The 20,019-nt window shown below is 53.3% G+C and overlaps 1 protein-coding gene across 1 annotated transcript in view; it reads right to left on the minus strand.

Annotated features, from left to right (window-relative positions):
* The window catches only part of LOC144947847 (proteasome adapter and scaffold protein ECM29-like), a 77,957-nt gene that overhangs the window by 28,868 nt on the left and 29,070 nt on the right, over window positions 1-20,019 (minus strand). The window contains 8 exon segments of the mRNA XM_078877201.1: window positions 2,074-2,140; window positions 4,639-4,728; window positions 8,593-8,658; window positions 9,586-9,736; window positions 10,226-10,347; window positions 13,221-13,268; window positions 14,669-14,774; window positions 19,373-19,452. Of these exon segments, the coding sequence (XP_078733327.1) occupies window positions 2,074-2,140; window positions 4,639-4,728; window positions 8,593-8,658; window positions 9,586-9,736; window positions 10,226-10,347; window positions 13,221-13,268; window positions 14,669-14,774; window positions 19,373-19,452 (730 nt within the window).

Consider the following 20,019-nt stretch of genomic DNA (forward strand, 5'->3'; position numbering starts at 1 on the left):
TACTCACACAGAGACCCATAGACTACTCACACAGAGACCCATAGACTACTCACACAGAGACCCATAGACTACTCACACAGAGACCCATAGACTACTCGCACAGAGACCCATAGACTACTCACACAGAGACCCATAGACTACTCACACAGAGACCCATAGACTCACAGAGACCCATAGACTCGCACAGAGACCCATAGACTACTCACACAGAGACCCATAGATTCACAGAGACCCATAGACTACTCACACAGAGACCCATAGACTACTCACACAGAGACCCATAGACTACTCACACAGAGACCCATAGACTACTCACACAGAGACCCATAGACTACTCGCACAGAGACCCACAGACTCTAACATAGAGACCCACAGAGACCCATAGACTCTAACATAGAGACCCACAGACTCGCACAGGAACCCATAGACTCATCACACAGAGACCCACAGACTCGCACAGAGACCCATAGACTCATCACACACAGAACCCATGGACTGACACAGAGACCCACAGACTCTAACATAGAGACCCACAGAGACCCATAGACTCTAACACACAGAGACCCACAGACTCGCACAGGAACCCATAGACACACAGACCCACAGACTCACACAGAGACCCCGTAGACTCACACACACACCCACAGACTCACAAAGAGACCCATAGACTCACAGAGACCCACAGACTCGCACAGAGACCCATAGACTCACACACACACCCACAGACTCACACAGAGACCCACAGACTCGCACACACACCCACAGACTCACACAGAGACCCACAGACTCACACAGAGACCCATAGACGACTCACACAGAGACCCACAGACTCTAACACAGAGACCCATAGACTACTCACACAGAGACCCACAGACTACTCACACAGAGACCCACAGACTACTCACACAGAGACCCACAGACTCATCACACACAGAACCCGTGGGCTGACACACAGACCCACAGACTCGCACAGAGACCCATAGACTCACACACACACCCACAGACTCGCACAGAGACCCATAGACTCACACAGAGACCCATAGACTCACACAGAGACCCATATACTCTAACATAGAGACCCACAGACTCACACAGAGACCCATAGACTCACACAGAGACCCACAGACTCACACAGAGACCCATAGACTCACACACAGAGACCCACAGACTCGCACAGAGACCCATAGACTCACACAAAGACCCATAGACTCACACAGAGACCCACAGACTCACACAGAGACCCATAGACGACTCACACAGAGACCCACAGACTCTAACACAGAGACCCATAGACTACTCACACAGAGACCCACAGACTACTCACACAGAGACCCACAGATTCATCACACACAGAACCCGTGGGCTGACACCCCGCATCGCGGCGCTTTCAGAAGCGCTTCCGAGGCCGTCTGGAACGCTCTTTCAGGCAAGCCACTGGAGCGACGCGGCTTTCAAATCATCACGGAGATTGAAAACTCGTTTCTTTAGAGCTGCTCTTAGCGTTCAGTTTGGTGTCCTTCACCCGCACCTACGATTGGCGCGGCTGGCTACGTACGGTGTGAAAGAAGTTCACCGTGCATGTGCGCGCGTGCGTACAGTGGGCCATGCTTCTTCTTGGTTCTTTTGGTAAAGTCACGTAGAAGGGAGATAATGAAATGATAAAAATAAAACATAATAAAATAATACAATTCTCACGACGTTTCGGCCACAACGCAAGCAGCCGTCCTCAGGTGAAGAACAGGTCTGTCGGAAAGACAGCGTCTGAATGAAACACCACCACGCTTGGCACCAAGCTTGACTGACCTGTTCTTCACCTGAGGACGGCTGCTTGCGTTGTGGCCGAAACGGCGTGAGAATTGAATTTTATTGTTTTATTTAATAAAATGTTTTGTTTTATTTAATTATTTTATTGATTACTGTAGTTTATTATGTTATTTCATTATTTCATTTTATTATTGTATTATCTCCCTTCTACGTGACTTTACCGAAAGAACCAAGAAGATGAATCCCTGCGGTCACGAAAGCTTCACATCGAAACATGTGTGACGCTGTCGCTGCGGCCGCCGTCATTACCTGAATACGGAGCGAGGTCCTGCGGGCACTGGGCCGTGAGCGCCACCACCACGTGAGCCGAGCCGCCCTGCCGAGCACAGCGAGCGCACACGGCCACAGCCTCCTCAGCCACGCAACGACGATGATGATGATGATGATGACGACGGCGATGACGACGATGATGATGACGACGACGACGACGATGATGACGACGATGATGACGATGATGATGACGACGGCGGCGATGATGATGGTGACGACGATAACGACGATAACGATGATGATGATTACGATGACGACGATGACGACGGCGACGATGATGACGACGATGATGATGACAACGATGACAATGATGACGACGATGACGATGACAACGACGATAACGATGATGACGATGACAATGATGACGATGATGACGATGACAACGACGATAACGATGATGACGATGACAATGATGATGACGATGACAACGACGATAACGATGATGACGATGACAATGATGACGATGATGACGATGACAACGACCATTACAAAGACGATGATGATAACGATGATGACGGTGACGACGACAACGATGATGATGACGACGATGACAATGATGACAACGACCATTACAACGACGATGATGATGACAACGACGATGACGCCGACACCAACAACGATGACAAATATGACATCAACAACAATGATAATGATGACGACGACGACAACGATGATAACGATGCTGACGATGACGACGACGATGATGACGATGATGACGATGATGACGACAATGAAGATGACAACGATGACAATGATAACGATGACAACGACAAGGACCATTACAACGACGATGATGATAACGATGATGACGACGACAACGACGATGATGATGACGATGATGACAACGATGATGACTACAATGATGACAACGACAAGGACCATTACAACGACGATGATGATGACGATGATGACGATGATGACGACAATGATGACAATGACAAGGACCATTACAACGACGATGATGATGACGATGATGACGATGATGACGATGATGACGATGATGACGATGATGACGATGATGACGACGATGATGATGACGAAAATGATGACAACGACAAGGACCATTACAACAACGATGATGACGACGATGACGACAATGAGGATGACAACGATGACAATGATGACGATGACCATTACAATGACGATGATGATGACGACGACGACAATGACGCCAACAACAACGATGACAAATATGACATCAACAACAATGATAATGATGACGACGACAGAGACGTCAGCTGGTCTCTTACGGAGATCCACAACACACGGTGCGCGCCCCGTGACCCAACGCGCTTCACGACGATGAGCAAACTGCTCCGCACGACCATCGCGGTGGAGACAAATGAACGGTCGGGGTTGTTGATGCGTTTGTTTCGCCATTTCGCACACACCTCCGTTCAACACGGCATGGCTACTTGCGATGCAAAAGCAGTTCAACGCACGCACACAAAACGATCGATATTTCCCCAGGCAAGGCCCATTCGCTGCGTGGCCAGAGGTCGCAACCGGGTACCCGATACCCGTACCCTACCCGATACCCGGCTACCCGTACCCGGCCGGGTACGGGTAGCCGTTTGCGACCCTGGTGCGGCCGGGTACGGGTACGGGTAGGCCGTGAGTCACTGGTGAGTCACCGTTTGTCACTCATTTCCCAACGTCTTGTCTCTTCTCACAATTCAAGTTCCTAGAATCAACCCACCCGCGCCTGCAACGTGGCTTCATCCCAGAGGTCGCAATCGGGTACGGGTACGGCCGGGTACGGGTACGGGTACCCATTTGCGACCCTGGTGCGGCCGGGTACGGGTAAGGAATCAAAACCCGTTTGCGACCTCTGGGCAAGTGGCTCGTTTTTCAGAAGCGACCTGGCTGTCACGAACGACAGCTCAACTAAGTGGCTTGTCGTGCGGAAATTTAAACGCGTCACGTCGATTCTAAATGCGAAGGGGGGGAAAATAAACGGAGGGTCCCGGGGAAAAATCCACGCGACCGCGGAGAGAACGTGAATACCGGGCGAGGTAGTCAACATCTCGCAACTGTGATCTTGATGATGATGAGAGAGACACCGCAAACTCCAAATATACAGCAGCACGCATCGTCAGGGGTCAGGATGGAACCCACGACCTCCTGTGTACCCGGCGAGGTAGTTAACATCTCGCAACTGTGATGATGATGAAAGAGAGAGACACTGCAAACTCTAAATATACAGCAGCAGGCATCGTCAGGCGTCAGGATGGAACCCATGACCTCCTGTATACCCGGCGAGGGAGTAAACATCTCCTAGCCACCGTGATGATGATGATAGAGAGACACGCAAACTCCAAATATACAGCAGCAGGCATCGTCAGGGGTCAGGATGGAACCCACGACCTCCTGTGTACCCGGCGAGGTAGTTAACATCTCGCAACTGTGATGATGATGAAAGAGAGAGACACTGCAAACTCTAAATCTAATAGCTGCAGGCGTCATCAGGGGTCGGGATGGAACCCACGACCTCCTGTGTACCCGGCGAGGGAGTGAACATCTCCGAGGAACCGCGGCGCTTGCCTTGGTGGAGAGGCCGACGCCGCTGCGCAGCATCTCACAGAGCCGCGGCATGAGCTCGGCCAGCACTCGCTCGTCCACGTACTGCAGGCACTGCACACGCACGCAGGGCACACACGCACACGGGGTAAACAAGTGGTACACACACACACACACACCGTGTACACACACACGCACACACCGTGTACACACACACGCACACAGTGTACACACACGCAGGGCACACACGCACACGGGGTAAACATACACGCAGTGTACACACACACCGTGTACACACACACCGTGTACACACACACACACACACCGTGTACACACACACGCACACAGTGTACACACACACACACCGTGCACACGCACGCACACACAGTGTACAAGCACGCACACACAGTGTACACACACACAGTTTACACACGCACACAGTGCACACACACACGCACACCGTGTACACACACACGCACACCGTGTACACACACACGCACACAGTGTACACACACACACCGTGTACACACACACGCACACAGTGTACACACACCGTGCACACGCACGCACACACAGTGTACACACACACACAGTGTACACACACACACACACAGTGTACACACACACACACACAGTGTACACACACACGCACACAGTGTACACACACCGTGCACACGCACGCACACACAGTGTACACACACACACAGTGTACACACACACACACACAGTGTACACACACACACACACAGTGTACACACACACACACAGTGTACACACACACACACACAGTGTACACACACACACACAGTGTACACACACACACACACAGTGTACACACACACACAGTGTACAGACACACCGTGTACACACACACACACAGTGTACACACACACAGTGTACACACACACACACAGTGTACACACACACAGTGTACACACACACACACAGTGTACACACACACACACAGTGTACACACACACACACAGTGTACACACACACACACAGTGTACACACACACACAGTGTACACACACACACACACAGTGTACACACACACACACACAGTGTACACACACACACACAGTGTACACACACACACAGTGTACACACACACACACAGTGTACACACACACACAGTGTACACACACACACAGTGTACACACACACACAGTGTACACACACACACACAGTGTACACACACACACAGTGTACACACACACACACACACAGTGTACACACACACACAGTGTACACACACACACACACAGTGTACACACACACACACAGTGTACACACACACACACAGTGTACACACACACAGTGTACACACACAGTGTACACACACAGTGTACACACACACACACAGTGTACACACACACACAGTGTACACACACACACACACACAGTGTACAGACACACAGTGTACACACACACACACAGTGTACACACACACACACAGTGTACAGACACACACACACAGTGTACACACACACACACAGTGTACACACACACACACACAGTGTACACACACACACACAGTGTACACACACACACAGTGTACACACACACACACACAGTGTACAGACACACAGTGTACACACACACACACAGTGTACACACACACACACAGTGTACAGACACACACACACAGTGTACACACACACACACACAGTGTACACACACACACACACAGTGTACACACACACAGTGTACAGACACACAGTGTACAGACACACAGTGTACAGACACACACAGTGTACACACACACAGTGTACACACACACAGTGTACACACACACACAGTGTACACACACACACAGTGTACACACACACACACAGTGTACACACACACACAGTGTACACACACACACACAGTGTACACACACACACAGTGTACAGACACACACACAGTGTACACACACACACACAGTGTACACACACACACACACAGTGTACACACACACAGTGTACACACACACACAGTGTACAGACACACCGTGTACACACACACACAGTGTACACACACACACAGTGTACACACACACACACAGTGTACACACACAGTGTACACACACACCGTGTACACACACACACACAGTGTACACACACACACACAGTGTACACACACACAGTGTACACACACACGCACACAGTGTACACACACACACACACACCGTGCACACGCACGCACACACAGTGTACACACACACAGTGTACACACACACAGTGTACACACACACACGGGGTAAACACGCGGCACACACACACACGGGGTAAACACACGGAGTAAACAAGTGGTACACACACACACACCGTGTACACACACACACCGTGCACACACACACCATGTACACACACAGTGTACACACACACACCGTGCACACACACACCGTGTACACACACACCGTGTGTACACGCGGGGTAAACAGGTGGCACACATACACACATGGGGTAAACACACGTGGTACACACACCGTGCACACACACACACCGTGTACACACACACACACCCGTGTACACACACCCCGTGCACACACACACACCGTGCACACACACACACACCCGTGTACACACACACACCGTGTACACACACACACCGTGTACACACACACACACACCGTGTACACACACACACACACCGTGTACACACACACACACACACAGTGTACACACACACAGTGTACACACACCGTGTACACACACACACCGTGCACACGCACACACACCGTGTACACACACACACACCCGTGTACACACACACACCGTGTACACACACACACCGTGTACACACACACACACACCGTGTACACACACACACACACCGTGTACACACACACACACAGTGTACACACACACAGTGTACACACACCGTGTACACACACACACCGTGCACACGCACACACACAGTGTACACACACACACCCAGTGTACACACACACACATCCGTGTACACACACACACATCCGTGTACACACACACACCGTGTACACACACGGAGTAAACACACACGGTGCACACACGCGGGGCAGGCGTACGTGGTATACAAGTACGTGCAAAAAACCTTACACCTATACCACTATCCCTGTACCTGTAGATACCACTATCCCTGTACCTGTAGATACCACTATCCCTGTACCTGTAGATACCACTATCCCTGTACCTGTAGATACCACTATCCCTGTACCTGTAGATACCACTATCCCTGAACCTGTAGATACCACTAGCCCTGTACCTGTAGATACCACTATCCCTGTACCTGTAGATACCACTATCCCTGTACCTATAGATACCACTATCCCTGTACCTATAGATACCACTATCCCTGTACCTGTAGATACCACTATCCCTGTACCTGTAGATAACCCAAAACAAAACTCTCATTCATGTAACTGGCCAAACATGGCAGTGTTGCAGGAACCTCCTGAAAACGAGTCTTGAGACTCACTCGGTGGGCTTTGCTGAATATATATAGTGACACTTCCATGACGATCATCATCGTCGTCGTCGTTACCTTGCTACACATTACACTACTATTGTGTTTTTAATCCTTGATATTAAGTTCACTTGCTTGCTTGCTTAGGACCGTGCAAATCTTTCGGTCGTTTTTTTAACCCACTTCCCGTGATCCAATCGAGCTGACATTTTGCACACAGACTCGTTGTGCGTGACAATTTATTTTCGTGAAAAATTTTTCCCAAATTTTACACTGTTTAGGGAAAAATAATTTTAATATTTAATTACCAATTGCTTAATGGTGGCAGACAATCATCTGACCCGTAGGTGGCAGCCATCTCAAGCCAGAGGACGAGAGGACTCTAGCCGCCCCGATGCCACGCGTATAAAGGATTTATAGTGAAAAAACTTTGTTTTTACGGGTTCATTTTTTGTATTGTATGTTCTTTTGTTTTCTTGAAGAGCTTTCAAAAAGCTCATCGGATTTCTCCTCCATCGCCACCGTCCGTCGCAAGTCGCTTTCTCACCATCGTGACGGTCTCCATCATGGGCGACGTCTTGGCCGCGTTGAGACGCACAGAGTCCATCTGGACCTGGTGGAGGAGAGACCAGGTGAGAGACCAGGTGAGACCAGGTGAGAGACCAGGTGAGAGACCAGGTGAGAGGCCAGGTGAGGGACCAGGTGAGAGACCAGGTGAGAGACCAGGTGAGATACCAGGTGAGAGACCAGGTGAGAGACCAGGTGAGATACCAGGTGAGACCAGGAGAGACGAGGTGAGAGACAAGGTGAGAGACCAGGTGAGAGACCAGGTGAGAGACCAGGTGAGAGACCTACAGAGATCCATAGAGATCCATGCAGACACACAGAGACCTACAGAGACCTATAGAGATCCATAGAGACCCATGGAGATGCACAGAGACCTATAGAGATCCATAGAGACCCACACAGACACACAGAGACCTATAAAGATCCATAGAGACCCACACAGACACACAGAGACCTACAGAGATACACAGAGACCTACAGAGATCCATAGAGACCCATAGAGATCCATAGAGACCTATTGAGACCCATAGAGATCCATAGAGACCCATGCAGACACACAGAGACCTATAGAGATCAATAGAGACCCATGCAGACACACAGAGAGGGGGTTGCAAGGGGGAAGGGGCGGTAGGTGGGGGCGGGGGTGGTGGGGGTTGCGGGGGGGGGGAGGGTGGGGGGGGTGCGAGGGGGGGGGCGTTAGGTGGGGGCGGGGGTAGTGGGGGTTGTGGGGGGTGTGAAGGGTGGGGGGGGGAAGGGTGGGGGGGGGGAAGGGGCAGTAGGTGGGGGCGGGGGTAGTGGGGGTTGTGGGGGGGGTGAAGGGTGGGGGGGGGAAGGGGCAGTAGGTGGGGGCGGGGGTAGTGGGGGTTGTGGGGGGTGTGAAGGGTGGGGGGGGGGGGTGCGAGGGGGACGGCAGGTGGGGGGTGGTGGGGGTTGCGGGCGGTGGCCGAGGGTGGCGGCAACATGGCCGACTCGCCTGCTCCTGCTGCGAGGCGCGGACGCTGATGTAGTTGAGGAGCTGCGGCTCGAGCGTGGTGAGCGACTCCAGCAGCACGACGATCACCTGGGTGACGTGCGGCTTGAGCAGCGAGCCCGCGCTCTTGCTGATCTTCACCAGCGTGCTCACGCTGCGGTACAGTGACAATGACGACGACGGGGGCGATGTTAGTTTTCGATCGCCGCCACCCCGGCACCTACACCCCCGGCCGCTCGACGCTTCCCCATCGGCCAGAACCGAACGAACGAATGAAGATCGATCGATTGATCGATCGATCGGCTCCGAGCTCATCCTGCATAATTCTCACGACGTTTCGGCCACAACGCAAGCAGCCGTCCTCAGGTGAAGACCAGGTCTGTCAGACGCTGTCTTTCCGACAGACCTGTTCTTCACCTGAGGACGGCTGCTTGCGTTGTGGTCGAAACGTCGTGAGTTATTATTGTATTATGTTGTATTTTTATTGTTTCATTATTTCCCTTCTACGCGACTTTACCGAAAGAACCAAGAAGATGAATCCCCGCAGTCACGAAAGAAGCTTTAAATCGAGAGTTAAACGATGCATAACGAATGAAAGAACGAAGGACCGATGAGGCGGGGGGGGGGGCGGCTTGCGGAATACCTGAGAGACCGCACTTCCTCCACCTGGCTGGAGATGCCGCTCTGAAGCAGGCACGGCAGGATCGCCGCCACCGTCTTCTGTGCCGAGGCCCCGTTGATGGGGTCGCACAGGCGCACCGAGACCTGCGGGGAGCCGTGACGCCAAGAGGCACATCAACTCCTCATATTGGCCGACTTGAGCGAGAAACGGGGGCCTCTTTCGATTTAAAGCTTTCGCGACTGCAGGGATTCATCTTGTTGGTTCTTTCGGTAAAGTCACGTAGAAGGGAAGTAATACAATAATAATAAGTATAACCCGTAAAAACAAAGTTTTTCACGATAAATCCTTTATATGCGTGGCGGCTAGAGTCCTCTCGTCCTCTGGCTTGAGATGGCTGCCACCTATAGGTCAGATGATTGCATTGCACCGTTAAGCAATTGGTAATGAAATATAATATTTTTTTCCTAAAAAGTGTAAAATTTTGGAAAAAAATTTTCACGAACATTAATTGTCACGCACAACGAGTCTGTGTGGAAAATGTCAGCTCGATTGGATCACGGGAAAGTGGGTTAAAAAACGACCGAAAGATTTGCACGGTTGTAAGCAAGCAAGCGAACTTAATATAAAGGATTTAAAAATAAAACATAATAAAATAATTCTCACGACGTTTCGGCCACAACGCAAGCAGCCGTCCTCAGGTGGAGAACAGGTCTGTCAGACGCTGTCAAGGCGCTCTTCCCCCTCCAACCCAGCTTAAATAGACGCTCCAAGCCTGGGGTGTGTCATTCAGACGCTGTCTCCCCAACAGACCTGGTCTTCACCTGAGGACGGTCGCTTGCGTTGTGGCCGAAACGTCGTGAGATTTATTTTATTACGTTTTATTTGTATTATTTTATTACTTCCCTTCTACGTGACTTTACCGAAAGAACCAAGAAGATGAAACGGTGGCCTCGTTTCCTTGCACAGGTCCACGTTGACCAATTTCTCTTGTAGCACCGCCCACCACTCCCACGTTCCATTCCCTGGTTACCACGTTCTGATAAGCCCCTCCCCCTCCCCCCTTAACTTGTATTTAAGGGCTGGTCTTTTGGAATTTTCCTCACTTGATGCAGTCATACAGTAATCCCTCGCCACTTCGCGGTTCAAGTTTCGCGGCCTCAGTGCATCGCGGATTTTTCGAACTGATTTAAAGGCCTCATTATACCTGTGCAGTAACACCATCATCATCATCATCATTCATCATCACATTCATCGAACTGCACAGGTCTGTCATCGTCGTCATTGTCATCGTCATTGTCATCGTCGTCGTCGTCGTCATTACTGGAGTCAAGTCTCAAGATACTACTGTCATTGGTGAGTGTAGAACACCATGATACGTATCGTATGAGAGAGAGAGAGAGTGAATGAATAATATTAAGGTTTTATAATTAAATAGATTTAAGTTAAATATATATATAAAGTATAAATATACATATTTTAAACATTCTGGTACCCACACACACATATACAAAAATTCCTAGGGGGGCCAATCCTACTTCGCGGATTTTCACCTATCGCGACGGGGTTCCGGTCCCCATTAACCGCGATAAACGAGGGATCACTGTAATTGGTTTTTTTACCCTTCCATCTGGCAACCAAACTGACACCTTTTTTTACAAGGAGTCATGTTTACATAGACCACAATACCTGCAGTCATAATGCAAACAAAAAACACAACTCTGATAATGTGCACTGCCTTTTGGCGTCATCTGGTCCAACACCATGTGAGACTAGGCTCTAAGGAAAGCTGTCTCGGGTGTGGACCAATCAACTTCAAGGACAGTGCATATACATTATCAGAGTTGTGTTTTTTGTTTGCATTAGGACTGCAGGTATTGTGGTCTATGCAAACATGACTCCTTGTAAAAAAGGTGTCAGTTTTGTTGCCAGATAGAAGGGTAAAAAAACCAATTGTCATATTTTTACTGGCAAATGAGGTTCCAATGGTGTTGATGCAGTCATTTTAGCTGTGACGGTTCCCCACCTGATGACGGAGGCTTGTGTTGCCTCCGAAACGTCGTGATTTTTTATTAAATTTTATTTCCATTATTACTTTTATTAACTTTTAATTGTATTTTTTACCTACGTGACTTTACCGAAAAAACCTAAGAGTATGAATCCTTGCCGTCACGAAAGCTTCAAATCTAGAATGAGAAACCCGAGTGTAACGTGCGTGCGTGCCTGTGTTGTGAGTGTGTGTGTGTGGGGAGCGGTGGTGCAACGGTTAGCGCGCCGCGGGACGGACCCGGCGGCCAGAGTTCGATTCCCGCTCACGGCCACCGACACAGGTGACGATTGTCAGAACCGGTCATGGGTCTCCACCTAGGTCGACTCGGCCTCAAACGAGGACCTGGTGCGGTGTGTAGTAAACATCGCCACTAGGGGAGCCAGATTGGCTATGATGGTCCCACCTGATGACGGAGACTTGTGTTGCCTCCGAAACGTCGTGATTTTATTATTTTAGAAAATTTATTTTCCTTTTTTACCTACGTGACTTTACCGAAAGAACTAAGAGTATAGGGGGACGTATTAATTCTAGATTTGAAGCTTTCGCGACTGCAAGGATTCATATTCTTAGGTTTTTTTCCGGTAAAGCCACGTAGGTAAAAAAATTAAAATTAATAAAAAGTTAAATAGAAATAAAATAAAAATCACGACGTTTCGGAGGCAACACAAGCTTCCGTCTTCAGGTGGAACCGTCACAGCACGATAGCTGTATCAAGTAAAGAGAAATTCCAAGAACACAGTATTTCTCACACTTGATACAGCCGTCGTGCTGTGACGGTTCCACCTGAAGACGGAAGCTTGCGTTGCCTCCGAAACGTCGTGATTTTTATTTTATTTCTATTTTACTTTTATTAATTAATTTTTTTTTACCTACGTGACTTTACCGAAAGAACCTAAGAAGCCTGGGACTCGAACCCAGGGCCCGCAGGGGTCGCTGGCTGGGTGAGAGAGGTCACCACGATGCTCTCACCTTGCTCAGGGTCTTGAGGGCGTGGTCAGCGGCCTTCCGCACGGACTCCTGTGCGGGGGGGGGGGGAGACGTCACTCGTTACAACACGGGGCGGGTGGGGTGGGTGGGGTGTGGTGGGGTGTGGTGGGTGAGGTGGGTGGGGTGCAGTGGGTGGGTTGGGTGGGGTGGGGTGGGTTGGGTGGGGGGGTTGGGTGGGGGGGGTGGGTCGGGTGGGTGGGGTGGGTGCGGTGGGTGTGGTGGGTGTGGTGGGTGGGGTGTATGGGGTGGGTTGAGTGGGGTGGGTTGGGTGGGGTGAGTGGGGTGGGTGGGGTGAGTGGGGTGAGTGGGGTGGGGTGAATGGGGTGGGTGGGGTGGGTGGGGTGGGGTGGGTGGGGTGGGTGGGGTGGGTGGGGTGGGTGGGGTGGGTGGGGTGGGGTGGGTGGGTGGGGTGGGTGGGGTGGGTGGGGTTGGTGGGGTGGGGTGGGTGGGGTGGGGTGAGTGGGGTGGGTTGGGTGGGGTGAGTGGGGTGGGTTGGGTGGGGTGAGTGGGGTGGGTGGGGTGGGGTGAGTGGGGTGGGTGGGGTGGGGTGAGTGGGGTGGGTGGGGTGGGTTGGGTGGGTGGGGTGGGTTCGGTGGGGTGAGTGGGGTGGGTGGGGTGGGGTGGGTGGGGTGGGTGGGGTGGGTTGGGTGGGTGGGGTGAGTGGGGTGGGTGGGGTGGGGTGGGTGGGGTGAGTGGGGTGGGGTGGGTGGGGTGAGTGGGGTGGGGTGGGTGGGGTGGGTGGGGTGAGTGGGGTGGGGTGGGTGGGGTGAGTGGGGTGGGTGGGGTGAGTGGGGTGGGGTGGGTGGGGTGGGTGGGGTGGGGTGAGTGGGGTGGGGTGGGTGGGGTGGGTGGGGTGGGGTGAGTGGGGTGGGGTGGGGTGGGGTGAGTGGGGTGGGGTGGGTGGGGTGGGTGGGGTGGGTGGGGTGGGTGGGGTGGGGTGGGTGGGGTGGGGTGGGGTGAGTGGGGTGGGGTGGGTGGGGTGGGTGGGGTGGGGTGAGTGGGGTGGGTTGGGTGGGGTGGTCACCCACCCCCTCGTGTGCCGTGTGTAGGTGGGGTGGGTGCTTGAGCAAAGATGCTATACGAGTGAGAAAATGAATGCGCAAGTGATCGTGTGAGTGCGTGAGCGAGTGAGCGAGTGAGCAGGCATGCATGTATGTTTAACTTCTTTCGCACCGTACGTAGCCAACCGTCATCATTATCTAGATGATAATGATGATGATTTAAAAGTTCACATCAGCGGCTTCATAATATCGCAAGGGAGAGCGCGTTCCAGACGGCCGCAGAAGCAGCGCATCTGAAAGCGCGCGATGCCAGAGACCGCCTTTGTTCGATGGCTCGTTACATTGGTAAACAGGCGAGCGAGCGAGTGAGTCTGCGACCGAGCGAGCGAGCCACTGAGCGGGCGGGCGAGGTTGGGGCCTGCCGCTTGCCTTGATGTCGTCGCGGACGCGGAACAGCGTCGCCCAGATCTCGGGCAGCCGCTCGATCACTTCGTCCAGCTGCTGCCCACGCAGCAGATCCTTGAGGGCCAAGCAGCTGCGGAGACACACGGGAGACGGGATCTCGCTACCGTGAACGGCACAGACGCAGACGCACGAGATACAGGAGACGGATCTCGCTACCGTGAACGTCACAGACGCAGACGCACGAGACACAGGAGACGGATCTCGCTACCGTGAACGACGCAGACGCACGAGACACAGGAGACGGATCTCGCTACCGTGAACGACACAGACACACGAGACACAGGAGACGGATCTCGCTACCGTGAACGACGCAGACGCACGAGACACAGGAGACGGATCTCGCTACCGTGAACGACACAGACACACGAGACACGGGAGACGGATCTCGCTACCGTGAACGACACAGACACACGAGACACAGGAGACGGATCTCGCTACCGTGAACGACACAGACACACGAGACACGGGAGACGGATCTCGCTACCGTGAACGACACAGACGCACGAGACACGGGAGACGGATCTCGCTACCGTGAACGACACAGACACACGAGACACGGGAGACGGATCTCGCTACCGTGAACGACACAGACACACGAGACACGGGAGACGGATCTCGCTACCGTGAACGACACAGACACACGAGACACGGGAGACGGATCTCGCTACCGTGAACGACACAGACACACGAGACACGGGAGACGGATCTCGCTACCGTGAACGACACAGACACACGAGACACGGGAGACGGATCTCGCTACCGTGAACGACACAGACACACGAGACACGGGAGACGGATCTCGCTACCGTGAACGACACAGACACACGAGACACAGGAGACGGATCTCGCTACCGTGAACGACACAGACACACGAGACACGGGAGACGGATCTCGCTACCGTGAACGACACAGACACACGAGACACGGGAGACGGATCTCGCTACCGTGAACGACACAGACGCACGAGACACGGGAGACGGATCTCGCTACCGTGAACGACACAGACACACGAGACACAGGAGACGGGATCTCGCTACCGTGAACGACACAGACGCACGAGACACAGGAGACGGATCTCGCTACCGTGAACGACACAGACACACGAGACACAGAAGACGGATCTCGCTACCGTGAACGACACAGACACACGAGACACAGGAGACGGATCTCGCTACCGTGAACGACACAGACACACGAGACACAGGAGACGGATCTCGCTACCGTGAACGACACAGACACAGACGCACGAGACACGGGAGACGGGATCTCGCTACCGTGAACGGCACAGACACACGAGACACAGGAGACGGATCTCGCTACCGTGAACGACACAGACACAGACGCACGAGACACAGGAGACGGATCTCGCTACCGTGAACGACACAGACGCAGACGCACGAGACACGGGAGACGGATCTCGCTACCGTGAACGGCACAGACGCAGACGCACGAGACACAGGAGACGGATCTCGCTACCGTGAACGGCACAGACGCACGAGACACAGGAGACGAGATCTCGCTACCGTGAACGACACAGACGCAGACGCACGAGACACGGGAGACGGGATCTCGCTACCGTGAACGACACAGACGCAGACGCACGAGACACGGGAGACGGGATCTCGCTACCGTGAACGACACAGACGCAGACACACGAGACACAGGAGACGAGATCTCGCTACCGTGAACGACACAGACGCAGACACACGAGACACAGGAGACGAGATCTCGCTACCGTGAACGACACAGACGCAGACACACGAAACACAGGAGACGAGATCTCGCTACCGTGAACGACACAGACACAGACACACGAGACACAGGAGACGAGATCTCGCTACCGTGAACGACACAGACGCAGACACACGAGACACAGGAGACGAGATCTCGCTACCGTGAACGGCACAGACGCACGAGACACAGGAGACGGATCTCGCTACCGTGAACGACACAGACACAGACACACGAGACACAGGAGACGGGATCTCGCTACCGTGAACGACACAGACACAGACACACGAGACACAGGAGACGAGATCTCGCTACCGTGAACGACACAGACACAGACACACGAGACACAGGAGACGGGATCTCGCTACCGTGAACGACACAGACACAGACGCACGAGACACAGGAGACGAGATCTCGCTACCGTGAACGACACAGACACAGGAGACACAGGAGACGGGATCTCGCTACCGTGAACGACACAGACACAGACACACGAGACACGGGAGACGGGATCTCGCTACCGTGAACGACACAGACGCAGACACACGAGACACGGGAGGCGGGATCTCGCTACCGTGAACGACACAGACGCAGACACACGAGACACGGGAGACGGGATCTCGCTACCGCGAACGACACAGACACACGAGACACAGGAGACGAGATCTCGCTACCGTGAACGACACAGACACAGACACACGAGACACAGGAGACGGGATCTCGCTACCGTGAACGACACAGACGCAGACACACGAGACACGGGAGGCGGGATCTCGCTACCGCGAACGACACAGACGCAGACACACGAGACACGGGAGACGGGATCTCGCTACCGCGAACGACACAGACACAGACGCACGAGACACGGGAGACGGGATCTCGCTACCGCGAACGACACAGACACAGACACACGAGACACAGGAGACGAGATCTCGCTACCGTGAACGACACAGACACAGACACACGAGACACAGGAGACGGGATCTCGCTACCGTGAACGACACAGACGCAGACACACGAGACACGGGAGGCGGGATCTCGCTACCGTGAACGACACAGACGCAGACACACGAGACACGGGAGACGGGATCTCGCTACCGCGAACGACACAGACACAGACGCACGAGACACGGGAGACGGGATCTCGCTACCGCGAACGACACAGACACAGACACACGAGACACAGGAGACGGATCTCGCTACCGTGAACGACACAGACGCACGAGACACGGGAGACGGGATCTCGCTACCGCGAACGACACAGACGCACGAGACACAGGAGACGGATCTCGCTACCGTGAACGACACAGACACAGACGCACGAGACACGGGAGACGGGATCTCGCTACCGTGAACGACACAGTCACAGACGCACGAGACACGGGAGACGGGATCTCGCTACCGTGAACGACGCAGACACAGACGCACGAGACACAGGAGACGGATCTCGCTACCGTGAACGACACAGACACAGACGCACGAGACACAGGAGACGGATCTCGCTACCGTGAACGACACAGTCACAGACGCACGAGACACAGGAGACGGATCTCGCTACCGTGAACGGCACAGACGCACGAGACACGGGAGATGGGATCTCGCTACCGTGAACGACACAGACGCAGACGCACGAGACACAGGAGACGGATCTCGCTACCGTGAACGACACAGACACAGACGCACGAGACACGGGAGACGGGATCTCGCTACCGTGAACGACACAGTCACAGACGCACTCAGGCCAAACGCTCTCGTCGTCGTCGTCAGATTCGATATCCTACAATGTCACTCGTGCGATGCAAAGCGGCGAGCGCTGAGAATCGACGATTCATTCGACGCGTCGACGCATCGTCACCCATCCACAATCGGCGTCACGTTCGCCGTCTCTGCCACCACCGTCACTGCCACAACCACGACCACCAACATCATCATCGTCGTCGTCGTCGTCATCACCTCTGCCACCACCGTTACTGCCACAACCACCACCATCACTACCACCAACATCATCATCGTCGTCGTCGTCGTCATGATCACCTCTGTCACCACCATCACACTACCACAACCACGACCAACATCATCATCATCGTCATAATCCTTGTCGTCATCAACTCTGTCACCACCATCACACTACCACAACCACGACCGCCACCATCGCTACCACCAACATCATCATCATCGTCGTCGTCGTCGTCATCATCATCGTCGTCATTATCACCTCTGTCACCACCATCACTACCACAACCATGACCGCCACCATCACTACCACCAACATCAACATCATCGTCGTCGTCGTCGTCATTATCACCTCTGTCACCACCATCACTACCACAACCATGACCGCCACCATTACTACCACCAACATCATCATCATCATCATCGTCGTGGTCATTATCATCATCGTCATCATCGTCACCTCCGTCACCACCATCATTACCACAACCATGACTGCCACCATCACTACCACCAACATCATTGTCATCATCACCACCATCATCATCGCCAACACCACAACATCAACAACAACACCCGCCATTCGCCACTAAGTGGCGGTGACATCACCAGGCTCAGGTGCACTGTGGGGCCACGTGAAGTGTCAAAATCTCGCTGACAGGAGGTCAAGGGTTGACCGACTGTGATGACCGACATCACCACCACCATCGCCACCCTCGCCACCACTGCTGCCACCATCACCGCCACCATCACCATCACCATCATCACCGCCACCATCACCGCCACCATCACCGCCGCCACCACCACCGCCACCACCACCGTCACCATCACCGTCACCATCACCGTCACCACCACCGTCACCATCACCGTCATGATCCCCAACACCATCACCGCCACCATCACCGCCACCATCACCGCCACCATCACCGCCACCCTCGCACACACCCACAAGCTCCCCTCCTCGTCCACCTCGTCGCGTTGAGCTACCTGGACTCGCGCACTCTCCACAGGTTGACCGTGAGGTTGCTGATGACGTCATCGAGGATCTCCTTCATGTACTTGTCCACCTGAGAGGGTGGGGGGGGTGGGGGGGGGGGTGGGGGGGGGTGGGGGGGGGGTGGGGGGGGTGGGGGGGGGGTGGTGGGGGGTGGGGGGGGGGTGGGGGGGGGAGCGTCACGTCAGCGCCCGCCAACGGGCCTTTTGAGAACCGCCAAGACACAAAGTGCCCTTCCCCCCTTCCAACCCAGCTTAAATATACGCTGCCAAGCCTGGTGTTGTTTCATTCAGACTCTTGTCTCCCCGACAGACCTGTTTCTTCGCCTGGGGACGGCTGCTTGCGTTGTGGCCGAAACGTCGTGAGAATTATATTTTATTATTTTGTAATATTTTTATTATTTTACGTTTTATTTGTATTATTGTATTACTTCCCTTCTACGTGACGACTTTACCGAAAGAACCAAGAAGATGAATCCCTGCAGTCACGAAAGAAGCTTTGAATCCAAATTTAACAGCCACTACGGGGTGGGATCCCATAAAACGTTAAGAGCCTTCAACAAGCTCCGTGATAAGAAGGCTCAGCTAATCGAGTCTCCCACCTTTCTGAAGAGATGCCGCGACTCTAAGGAAATACCAAT

The sequence above is a fragment of the Lampetra fluviatilis genome, chromosome 3 (assembly GCF_964198595.1).
Source record: "Lampetra fluviatilis chromosome 3, kcLamFluv1.1, whole genome shotgun sequence".
Classification (NCBI taxonomy): domain Eukaryota; kingdom Metazoa; phylum Chordata; class Hyperoartia; order Petromyzontiformes; family Petromyzontidae; genus Lampetra; species Lampetra fluviatilis.